At 33.8% G+C, this 12,222-nt stretch overlaps 1 protein-coding gene across 1 annotated transcript; it reads left to right on the top strand.

Annotated features, from left to right (window-relative positions):
* Window positions 1-660: 660 nt before the first annotated feature.
* On the top strand, window positions 661-1,604 carry LOC120089424 (protein transport protein Sec61 subunit beta). Its single transcript, XM_039046884.1, has one exon. It carries the CDS (start codon window positions 808-810, stop codon window positions 1,129-1,131), a length of 324 nt encoding a protein of 107 aa, XP_038902812.1. The 5' UTR covers window positions 661-807; the 3' UTR covers window positions 1,132-1,604.
* The last annotated feature ends 10,618 nt before the right edge of the window (window positions 1,605-12,222 follow it).

The following is a 12,222-nucleotide window of genomic DNA, read 5'->3' as shown; positions in this document are numbered from 1 at the left end:
TTGATTGGATTAGTGAGTTTTTTGAACACCCCTAGTTCGGTCCACCAAATAGTTCAATAAAATTGTTACGTGGTAGTTTTCTTTCAAAATATTTTAGATTTATTTTCTTCATGTAATTGAGGAGCACTGAAGTATTACTTTTTTAAATTTGATTTTATCAATAAAAAAGAAAATGAAAATGTAATGAAATCAAAGAAACGATATAAATATATTAAATAGGTCATTCTGTACAATATTATTTGTCACTGTTATTTTTTTTCGTTAGTAAATTATTAGTTATATTAACTAAGGTAATATTTAGAATTATTTTTCAAACGTCATACATTAAGGTGTAAGTTTTGAATGTTCGAGCGATTAAATAACCATACTCAAAACTTGACAAAAAAAAAAAAAAGAAAAGAAAAAGTACAAATGGAGACACTAAAGAAGACGGAAAAAAAATTTATTTAAAGGAGGTGAAAACATAGTTGACAAATGATACAAAAACCAAAATAATAATAATAATAATAAATGATTCTGCATTATTATTTTTCTTTGAAAAATCAAACTGAAAACTTCAGATTTGATCAGATTTAAATTCAATATTTTCCCCTATTTTTAATGAAAATCATCCCTATTAAAAATTAGTATAACAAAACTACCTTCAATTTACAAAAATATCCCGCCATCCATTTGCCATTTACCATTTCATACTAACTCTTCAATATCTTTGAAGCTTCTGGTTCTTTTCTTCTCCATTTATCTTTCTTATTTCCCACCGCTTCCCAAATTCACATCTCTCCGATCTTCATCTCCGATTATCAATCTATGGCCAGAGGAGTTTCTCAATCCCAATCCACATCCTCCTCTACCTCTAGACCCGGCGTCGTCGCTCCTCGTGGCTCCGCGGCTGCGACAGCTGGTCTCCGCCGCCGCCGTCCCGGCTCCACTTCTGCCGCCGCCTCTACTGGACTCGTAGGCGGCGGATCAAGCGGCGGCGGAAACATGCTGAGATTCTACACCGACGATGCTCCAGGCTTGAAGATTTCTCCCACCGTTGTCCTCGTCATGAGCCTCTGCTTCATCGGCTTCGTCACCGGCCTCCACGTCTTTGGTAAGCTCTATCGCGCGCGATCCGCCGCTGGAGTTTAATCCTATGTCCATTTCGTATAACGTGCTATTTTCCTTCCCGATCTCTTCGTTCCCTAGATGAAATGAAATGTTCAAGTTTCTACTGACCTGATGCGCCTTTTGCTCTGTAAATTTCACAATCGTTGTAGTCTCTCGAGGTTTCAATTCTATCAGCTGTGGACGGAACGAGATCGTTCTTTTGCTGATATTTTCTCTTTAGGTCAATCTTAGTTCGTGTGAATGATGCAGATTGCCGGGTATTTTATTTATATGGGGCTTATTCTCACTGAAAATTGTACTTTTATATGGTATGAAGATTAGCTGTTTCTTCTATATTTTATTTTAGATGAGTTAGTGGGGGTTCAATATATGGGCTCTTCTTTATTAGCAATTGCGCATCAATTGTACGTTTTCTGATGCTTGATTTTGTTGTTGACAATCTTTTCTACTTACAATTAAAGTTGAGAAGAGAGAATCAGGCTCCATTACTCAAAGCTTCTTCTGATTACTAAAAAAACACAAAGCTTGCTTTGATTTGTGATTTTTTTGGTCCTTTTATCATTGCCTTTTTACAAGTGAGTGAAGTGGAAAGTGCCCATGTAGGCATCTTTGTCAAGAACGTAAAGTATTTAGAGGATGGATAAAATAGGCTCCACTATGCACAAGCAAGATTGCGAGTAGAAGATTAAGTAGTCTATGTTGAGTCCATTTTAGTCTTAGATTGATAGACTGATTAATGAAGCCTATCTCTTGTAAGTGCTAATGCGGTTTTGCTGCCACGATCTACTGTACTGAGATTCAGCCTTTTGTTCCTCCAATTCATATGAAACATGTTATCTATTGGATAAGACTCTTGTCTTTCACAATTTGTTAAGCCTGTGGTTACCTCACTGGAGCTTAATTAATAGGAATTCTAGGCTGCAAACTTTGGAGACAAGATTGATAATATATACTTAATCTCACTCATTTTGGCAACTTTGGAAACTTTGGAAAGACGTGAGAGTGTTGATCTCTTTTTCTTTTTTAAGCTGAAGTCATTACTTGGTAAGACAATAACTATCCATTTGGGACAATGTTTTCTTCCTTGTACGGTTATTTCTTTCTTTTCTTGTTCTTCCTTTTTCTTTGTAATGGTTGGGTGGATCTCTGAGAAGTTAAGGCACACAGAAATTTCCTAATGAAAGGTCTTTTGTATTGAATGATGGCGAGTGGAAGAATTATGTTATATGAAATTTTAATATGTTGGAAGCTGAAATGGAAAACTTTTATCTTCTTCATTCATATTTCTGTTGAGGAAAAGAGTTGTGTGACTGTGACTGACAAATTTCATATTCTAACTTCATTTTTCGGCCTTGCACTACCTTGGCCGAAGGAAGTAATTTAGATTTATGAGAACATTCATTTTGTATCATATTAGCATGTTAAAATAGTTTAGCTTATTGAATTGTTGGGATCGAGTATATTTCGGTGACGAAGATTTTTGAAACCACATTCATCGATGATTGTAAGATAAACATACTGCGATGGTCTTATTGAATAAATTTGTCGAGTGGGAGAGTTCAACTCTTTTTTTTCCCCTTCTATTTTAGGATTTACTTTAATTCAGTCACTGGTTGAATATTCTCGCAACCGAGAAAACCAAAGAAATTGTTCATCTCAATCTCAAGTTAGGGTTTACAATTGCAGAATACAGGGCTCAAGGTTGATTTTTAATGGAATATTTTGGTTTTACTCTCAGAATGGTTATAGTAAAATTGAGTAAAATATAAAATTATCTTTCACACTTGGGAGGATGAAATCTTAAATTAATGTCATGATTCTTGCAATTTTTATTGATGACTTGAGCTGCTTTAAAGGTCTTGAGGTTATTCTAAACAAATTGAATTTGATGATGGTTAATTTCTTGTTGGTAAAAGCTCTGAATGGAAAATTAGCAAAAATATAAAGTGAAACTTTGTTTATCTCGTCATAGCATGTGAGTTTAATATTAACAATACTTAAAAGATGTATATATCTTGGTTGAAAATAAGGGGTTATTATGTGTTTAGTCCCAAAGACTTTTTAGTCTTTTTACTTTGCCCTAATTTTTTCTTTTTATGTATTAGGGTTTTATGGAGTCTATATATCTCTCTCCGGTATGTAGAAAATAATAAAAAGTAGGATTTTTTACGTAAATCTTGTATTCTTTTCTTCTATCTTTTAATATAGTATCAGAGCATGGTGACGAAATCTTAGTCGTCATTGACGAAAATCAACCACCAGTTTCATAATCAAACTCAGTCAACGATGCCACCTCCACCAAAGTCAATGTCGTCGATGCTGTTGTCACTTCAGCCGTCGTCCAAGCCGCAGTCGTTTGCTACCTTTAGACCCTCCATCTCGGTCTGATGTCGATGCTACTGTCCGTATTGTCGTCGTCCACTTTCGGTACGGCCTACCCCGTCGTCGGTGTACCTAGCGTCGGCCATCCGATAAGCCTGCTGACCACCCAATCAGGACCGACGGCAATGTTGACAGTTGCCGCCCATATGTGTTTGAAACGGGTGAGTCATCGTCCTATCATGGTAGACAACAACAGTCGCGTCGGCCACGACTAGTCACATGTAGCCACGTTCGCGCTTCCCTTAACATGCGCTGGCCAGTCATGGTGCTTCGGGTTCAATGGGTCTATCTCCAATGGTGGTCCAACAACAATTAGCTAATCTTCAACAACAAATTGCTGCACTTGGGGCTACCACAAACCTCTAATCGAATCCTGTCAATTTGGATTTATCTTTCGGTCTACTGGTGTATTTAGAGAATCCGGTAACCGCCTTTCCTACTTTACCTACAACACATGTTTTGTTTAGATCTATGGGAAATTCTGCAGGTTTCATTATAGGGGGGAAGATGAATTTAATTCAATGGAGACTCAGTTTCACACTAAAATTTTCATCCTTCGTAGTGATAATGGCCGTGATCTTTTTATGTTGAAGTTAGCATGCAATTAGTGGAAGCAATCAGAATCATTAAGCACTCTAATTCATTAATTTTAGCAACTAAGAAAGCATGTTCATAAGAATAGAAAACATGGTTTCTGATTTATCTTTGTAAAACTCCTTTAATCTACGAAAAATAAAAAATTTCAATTTAAATTCTCAAAACTTATATTAAAATTGATTTTTATTATTTGAATTTTCACAAAATTAAAATTTTCTAAAATTCAAATAAAATTAATTCAAACAATTAATTTTCAACAAAATTTAATTAATTAAGTAATATAATTTATTATCCAATATTAAATTAATAAAATACCAATTCCACCATCATGAATCTTTATTCATGAAATTAATATTTAAATCATATTTAAATATTATCCAATTCTCCAATTTCGTTTAATTCAATTATTAAACGTGTAATTATATCATATATAATTACTAATTTCCTTACTTCAAATTTAAACGCTTCAAATTTACTTGTCACTCTATTATAAGGTTTAATCCGTTTGTGAGCTAGTAGGGACCTAATGAACCTACAGATCATAGGCTCCAACGATTTGAGATTAACCGGCTAAGCTCTTTAACATAATTAAACAACATTCATTAACTGCAGGGTCACTCCACTAAAGCTGCACTTCCCTCACTGTAGATATAATTGTGTCCACTCGATATAACCATAATCAGTAAGTCAACCTTTCACGGGTTGTTCGTAATAACGACTGGGTCAAAAATTGTTTTTCCCTCGAGATAACATCTTGTTCCTTTCATTTGTTTTGTGATCCAATCACTAAACCGAGTTCCGCTCGAGCCAATGAGAGGGTGGGGCGCCTTGTTCAAAACCTGGAGTTAGCACTTAAGGGAACAACCTCTCAACTATCCGTAAAAGTGGGTAGGAGCAAATTCTATTTTGCACCCTACTATCCATAAAAGTGGGTAGGAGCAAATTCTATTTTGCACCCTATGTCCCCAGCTATGTACCCAGTATTACCCCTGAAATTGGAGGCTTATTGAGTTGGCGCTGTTAAGCCAACCCTCACCTATGAAAATCTAAGGATAATCCCGAATAAACAGGGGTTCATAGTTAGCTCAAGATTAAGGTCAAGTTATCTAGGTCATCGCTTTGAAAAAGTTAGTCTTAAACAGTAAACAACTTTATAAAGTAAGAGTGACTAATTTCTTGATTGATCTTATACAAACTCTTTGCATAGGACGCCTCCACTCACATGTCTTCACATGAACGAATCAGGATCACTTCGTTTGTAGCACTTTACAACAATTGTAACATCTACAAAGTGGACCGCATTCGATAATGTCCCCAGAATAAGGTATCTAGCCTTATTCGTATACTATAGACCATTTTGGCTATTTGCTCGAACTTGATTCACTCTTATGTTTCCACATAAAGTTCAAGTACTTATGTAATAGCCATGGATCTTAATTGATTGGATTTAGGTTATTTCTAAAATGAAATGAGCAATTCATGCATTCAATAACAACTTTATTGATTCAAACTTCAATAACATCTATATTGATTAACAGAATAAGTTTATTGTTTACAAAACACGAGTTTTAGGATATACCCAACAATGCGTCTTATTCCTAATGTTCCTCTTCGGGTGTTTGAGTGCATTGCCTTTGTCCATAATTATAGTTCTAATTGCACTAAATTTACCCCTCGTGCTCAGAAATGTGTCTTTGTTGGGTATCCTCTTCACTAGTGAGGTTATAAGTGTTTCCATCAATCTTCACGGAAATACTTTGTTTCTATGGATGTAACGTTTCTTAAGGATAAACCTAACGTTTCTTGAGGATAAACCTTTCTTCCCTATTAGTCATCTTCAGGGGGAGAATACTAGTGAAGGAGACTAACTGGTCCACATCTTCGGTTCCTACTGATCTCCTTCCCAAACCCATCTTGGGTACGGATGATATTATCCTACCTACTAAACAAGTTCCATGGATAACGTACTACAGGAAGAATCTCAGAAAGAAAATAATGTCACCTGTCACTCCACTAGTTCAGATCTATGAATCGGAACCAACACCAGCTCAAAGTAGTCCTTCCTGATAATACTGATATATGTGTTGAGGGTGATATGTGGTGATATGGTTGAGAATGACAGAACTGATATGATAGTTTTAGAGAATGACAGAGTTGCAGGCAGTTATGAGTCATTAGGAGAAACACAGAAAAGTGGGGTTTTTTGCCTCAAGTAACTGACTGTGACCACCATCATTTTACTAATGAGAAGTCAGGTAAAACAGGGAGTTATGATGCCTCTCTTGATATGCTCATTGCTTTGAGAAAAGGCAACAGGTCATGCATTAAGTAGCCCATGCATATCTTTCTATCTTATAGTAATTTGTCTTCTGAGTTCAGGGCATTCACTACTAACCTAGATACAGTAATAATATCAAGCAACATACATATGGCCATAGAAGTTCCCGAATGGAAGGTTGTGGTCATGGAAGAAATGAAGCTCTTGAAGAAAATAATACGTGGGATCGTATGGTTTTTCCTAAAGGGCATAAAACTATTGGGCTCAAATGGGTGTTCATTATAAAGTACAAGTCTGATGGAACTTGACAGGTACAAGGCCATATTAATCTAAAGCAAGCAAAATATTTATTCTAAACAATTATCTAAAATTATAAATTATATATATAAAAAATAATAATAGGTCTATTTTAATCACTATAACTAAAACAAGATAATTTAGTTTTTTTACTAAACACTATGACCTATCTTTTAAGAAAGCTTAAATTTACCGAACACTAATTTACTTCATTCCAAGCTTAAATTTACCGAACACTAATTTACTTCATTCCATGACTGATTTTTCTAGAAGTTGCCAACAATCATTTTAAAAGTTACACCAACACCAAACTAAAGCCTTCGTATCTCAACTTTAGTCCAAAACTAAAAAAATTTCTCCTCTGCCAAAAGAAAAAGGTTATCCTCCAAAAGTATTTTTCAAATGCCCTAAACTTGAGAGAATCCAGGCAACACCTATCTTTATGAATCCAACTAAATTCTCTAATCATAATTTGCCATATGGTATATATATATATATATATATATATGTATGTATCTATGTATGTATCTATGTATGTATGTATATGTATGTATGTATGTATGTATGTATATGTATGTATGTATGTATGTATGTATGTAGGGCGTCTTTGTAGACAATTCAGTTTTTGTTTTATGTTTTCAAATTCATTCAGTTCAGCAAATATGTTTTTAGTTGGCAATCTTGATTCTGTTTTCAAAAACTGTTTTTCGGATTTTGTGATCCAAATAGTGCAAATTATAAAAACAAATTTTTTATGTTTTAATGTATCCGATCTTGAATTCAAAGTTTTAAAATGTAAAATTATAACAAAAATGATAAAAATAACAACTAATATAACATTTCATGTTATAAACTCAATTATTTTTGTTGAATTAAAATATGTAGTATATTATATATTATATAATATTACAAAATAATAATTATACATTTTTTTTTACATAAAACAAGTTCATAAATTAATTAATATGTAACATCCCGAGTTATTGGGGAAAAAACAATTAAACTAATTGTCTTTAATTATCGAGTTTTGGTTTCCCTTCAATTTTAGAAATTTGGGAACAAATTGAGATAATTGTAAAGTCTCATTGGTTATTTTGAATTTAATTGATTAAAGAATTTTATTATGATCTCCTTTTGATTTTAGGGATAATGGAATTTTATTATTATATATATAGTGCCTCATAAAATGTAAAGGAAAATGAAAAAAAAAAGAACTTTAGTCTTCTTCTCTAGCCCGTCGTCCGTCTCTCTTTCCCTCTCTTTCAGCCGACTTTCCCCTTATCCGTGTGGAGATCTAGGCCTACCGCTGATTAGCGCCACCGGCCGTCGCTTCAGCTTGCTGGTCCAATCAAGATCCCGTTGTTCGGGCTGTTAGATTTTATACCCTAAAACTCATAGATAGTAAATGTAATTAATTGGTCGTCATCAATAATGAGTTATCGGTGTTATCTCATTAATAAAAAATTATTAATGTTATTTCAATAAATGTTATTGATTGTATTGTACACTAAATTCAATAAACTAACATCCAAGGATGTTTGATGAGTCTCAAACAGTATGTAGAAACATATAAGGATCAATTTTAAGATACAGCTTAAAGGGTCTATAGTATAGAGATAAGGTTATGTACCTTATCCTGATGACACTATGGATATGACCCACTTTGTATTTGATACAAATGCAATGATCCAATACGTTCATATAGGTGACATGCTATTGGGTTGTATGTCCTGAAACTCGTGGTTTGTAGATATTAGACATATTCTATTTTACAATAAAGATGTTATTGGGGCTTATTCAATAAAGTTGTTATTGAATATGTGAATTGCACCTTTTCTTAAACATAAATCCAATAAACTAAAAATTCCTGACTATAGCATGAATACTTGAACTTTATGTGGAGACATAAAAGTGGATCAAGTTCGAGTAATAGATAAAACGGTCTATAGTATAGGGATTAGATTGGGCACCTTATCCTAGGGACACTATAGATGCGACCCACTTTGTAATTGTTACAATAGTTGTAAGGTATTACAAATGATGTGATTATGAATCGTTCATGTGGAGACATGCAAGTGAGGACATCCTTTGCAATGAGTTTGCATAAGATCGGACCACGAAATAGTCACTTTTACTTTATAACACCGTTTACTGTTAAAACTAAATATTAACACTCGATCTTAATCCTGAACTAACTATGAACTCCTGTTTATTCAGGATTATCTTTTGATCTGCACCGGTGAGAGTGGCTCAACAACACCGACTCAATAAGCCTCCCATTTTAGGGGTAAGACCGGGTTGATAGCTGGAGATATAGTCTTCCAAGACAAATTCACTCCTACCCGCTTTTAGGGTTAATAGATAGGTTATTCTCTTAAGTTCTTAATCCAGGTCTTAAACAAGGGGTCCTGCCCACTCTAAGGCTTGAGAGAAACTCAGTTTGATAGTTGGACCACAAACCTTGTTCATTCGAAGATCAGTGGGACTTAAGAAGCAAGATGAAATTACAAGGGTAAAAACGACAATTTTGTCCAACCTGTGAAAGATCGATTTACTAATCATGGTTAAACCAAGTAGATAGAAAATATATCTACAGCAAAGGGAATACAACTATTGGACTTTAGTGGAGTGTTTCGGTAGTTAATGAATGTTGATTAATTGGGTTAATGAGTTTAGTCGGTTAATCTCTGATTGTTGGAGCTCATGATCTGTAGGTCCATTAAGTCCCCCTACAAGCTCATATCAGACTAAACCTTGGAACAGTGCGATGAGAGAATTTGAAGCGTTCATATTCGATTTAGGGAATTATTGATAATTATATGCAATATAATGTTTAATTGTCGAATTAAACGAAATTGGAGAAGTAGTAAATATTTAAATTTTATTTAAATATTATATACATGAATAGCGATTCATGTTTGGGATAGATGTTTTATTAAGTTGATATTTGATAATAAATTAATTTAATTAGTTAAATTGTTTAATTAATTATTTAAAATTAATTCATTTAAAATTAATTATTAGAATTAATTTTAAACAAAATTGTTATAAAAATAAATTGATTTTTAAATTATTTGAATTATCTTTGTTTAAAATTAAATTTTGGTTTTTGAAAATTAAAATTCATTTTCAACAAATTTGTAAAAAATCGATTTAAAAGGAATTTTGGGTTTAGTGGAAAAATTCCACAAAATCCACTTTGCAATACACCTAAAATTCTATTAACTTCTCTTTGTTTTGGTGTTCAGTTGATGTGCAATTGGATTGCATGTCATTCTTTTTAAAAAACAAGAGAAAAATAACTTGGAGAGGTTCATGCTGAAGGAACTTTAAATAGAGAATCAATGAGCAAAAGCGGATCGTTCCAAATTCGATTGAGAAAGAACACAAACATTTATAGTCAAGAAGAAGAGATTATGCATAATGAGTAAATTACAACATGCTTCTTAGAAGAACAAACAAGGGATCGAGTATGCAATACCTTTGAAAAACCCTTTCTTCAAGTATCCCTCGATCGTTCAGCAACGCGTCCAATAGCATGAACTCAAATGCAATGATCAGAACTCGATCTCAACGAGCAACTGGATGAACCTTGATCACAATCGAGTACAACTCGATCCTTGACCCTTGAACACAATAAGACGACACCACCACAAAGGCTACCTTGGTATTCTTGGTGTGAGAATCCAAGAGTTGTGGGCTCTGTATGACTTTGGATAAAGGAATGGGGGAGGTAAACGATCAAATAGACGATCTGGTATGTGAAAGAAGAAGGAAGTCTATCGTATAGACTTGATCGTGTAGAAGAAGAAGTCTATCATATAGACTTGCTACTCGATCGTGTAGCAATGAGTAACTATCATATAGTAAACTCAATACTTGGTCGTTTAGGCTGTGTAATAATATCGTTTAGTAAAACTCTTTTACTCAATCGTTTTTCTTTTGTGAGACGATCCGAATGATTAATCATCTTATGATTTGGAAAACTATTTTCTTTTTTATCTCACAGTTACCATAAACCACATACAACCTCTCACTCAAATCGGTTATTAAGAAAAAGAATTATTAATTATCACATAATTAATATATTGTAAATAAATATAATAACTAACTTATCATATTATATTTATAACCTATAGTTTTAATATTGCATCATATGCAACATATAAACCATAGTTTTTTTTTTTCTATTTTATGGTATTTAATATTTATAACCTATAATTTTAATTCGTCCAGTCAAATAATGTATCAAATGCATTATATCAATTATATCACATTTAATTGAATTAATTGAATTATATCATATATAATCAAATTTCTTCTAGTTAATTTGAACACTTCAAATTAACCCAAAATTTGATTCTCAATTTGAACCCATTGAGCTACAAAGGGGACCTTATGGACCTGTAGCTTGAAACTCCAACGATATGTGAATAACTGACTAAACTCTTTAATCACGATATCCACAATCTATTAACTGTTAGGCACTTTATTAAAGATTGACAGTTGCACTCTTTGCACTCCAGATATATTTTTGTATCCATATAACCAATCAATAGTGCGATGACTCTTCACAAATCGCTCGTAAGTACAACTGACCAATTTACATTTTGCCCCTATAGTTACATCTAACTCCTTAAGTACAACTGATTTCTCTAATGAACAATAAGTCATAGTCCCACTATGACTGAGTCATCTCTTCCTAAGAGAGGGTGTGGCTACTATGTTTAAGACCCGAAATCAGTCTTTAAGGGAGCAATTTATTTACTTACCCCTGCTTTAGGGAATGAGTAAATTCCGTCTTGTGTAGTTGAGTTTCCAGCTCCCCAATCAGATGAATCCCCAAAATGGTAGGCTTGTTGAGTTGGCAATCTGACCACTCTCACCCATACAAATCAAAGGATTGTCGTCATAGGCAGAAGTTCCCAACTCACTTAGAATTAAGGTCATGTCACCTATAGTCATTCTAGTGAAATGTAAGTCTCAATTATCAACGACATTATATAAAGAGACTAATCATTTCATGGTTCAGTCTTATACAAACTATTTGTATAGGATACCCCTGCTCATATGTCTCCACATGAATGGTCAGGATTAAACCATTTGTAGCACTTTACAATACTTGTAACATCTACAAAGCAGGTCGTATTCGTAATGTCACCAGGATAAAGTATCCCTCGTTTATCCATCTACTACAGACCATTTAGGTTGTTGCTTAAGACATAATCTACTTGTATGTCTCCATATACATGCGTTAGTTACATAAAATAACCACGGATCTTAGTTTATTGGATTGAGTAAATGCTTATAAAATAACATTTATTTTATTAATAACAATATGTTTATAGAATGTTTACAACTATGAGAGTACCAGGAGATTTAGGACACTAATCCCAACAATCTCCCACTTGTCCTAAAGCCTCGGGAGACTAATGTACAATACAAAATAGTACAAAATACAATAAACTAGGACATACTCTATACCCTAGTAACATCTCCCACTTGCCCGAGACAAGGTGTTGCATATCCCGTAGACCTCGACTCTCTAGATGACCCTC

This window comes from Benincasa hispida, chromosome 10, assembly GCF_009727055.1.
Source record: "Benincasa hispida cultivar B227 chromosome 10, ASM972705v1, whole genome shotgun sequence".
In the NCBI taxonomy this organism is placed as follows: Eukaryota; Viridiplantae; Streptophyta; class Magnoliopsida; order Cucurbitales; family Cucurbitaceae; genus Benincasa; species Benincasa hispida.
The sequence above is the reverse complement of the archived record's forward strand: the minus strand, read 5'-3'. Positions and strand labels throughout refer to the sequence as shown.

Coding starts and splice junctions, on each gene's coding strand:
- LOC120089424 (XM_039046884.1), top strand. CDS start 808: ATGGCCAGAGGAGTTTCTCAATCCCAATCCACATCCTCCTCTACCTCT.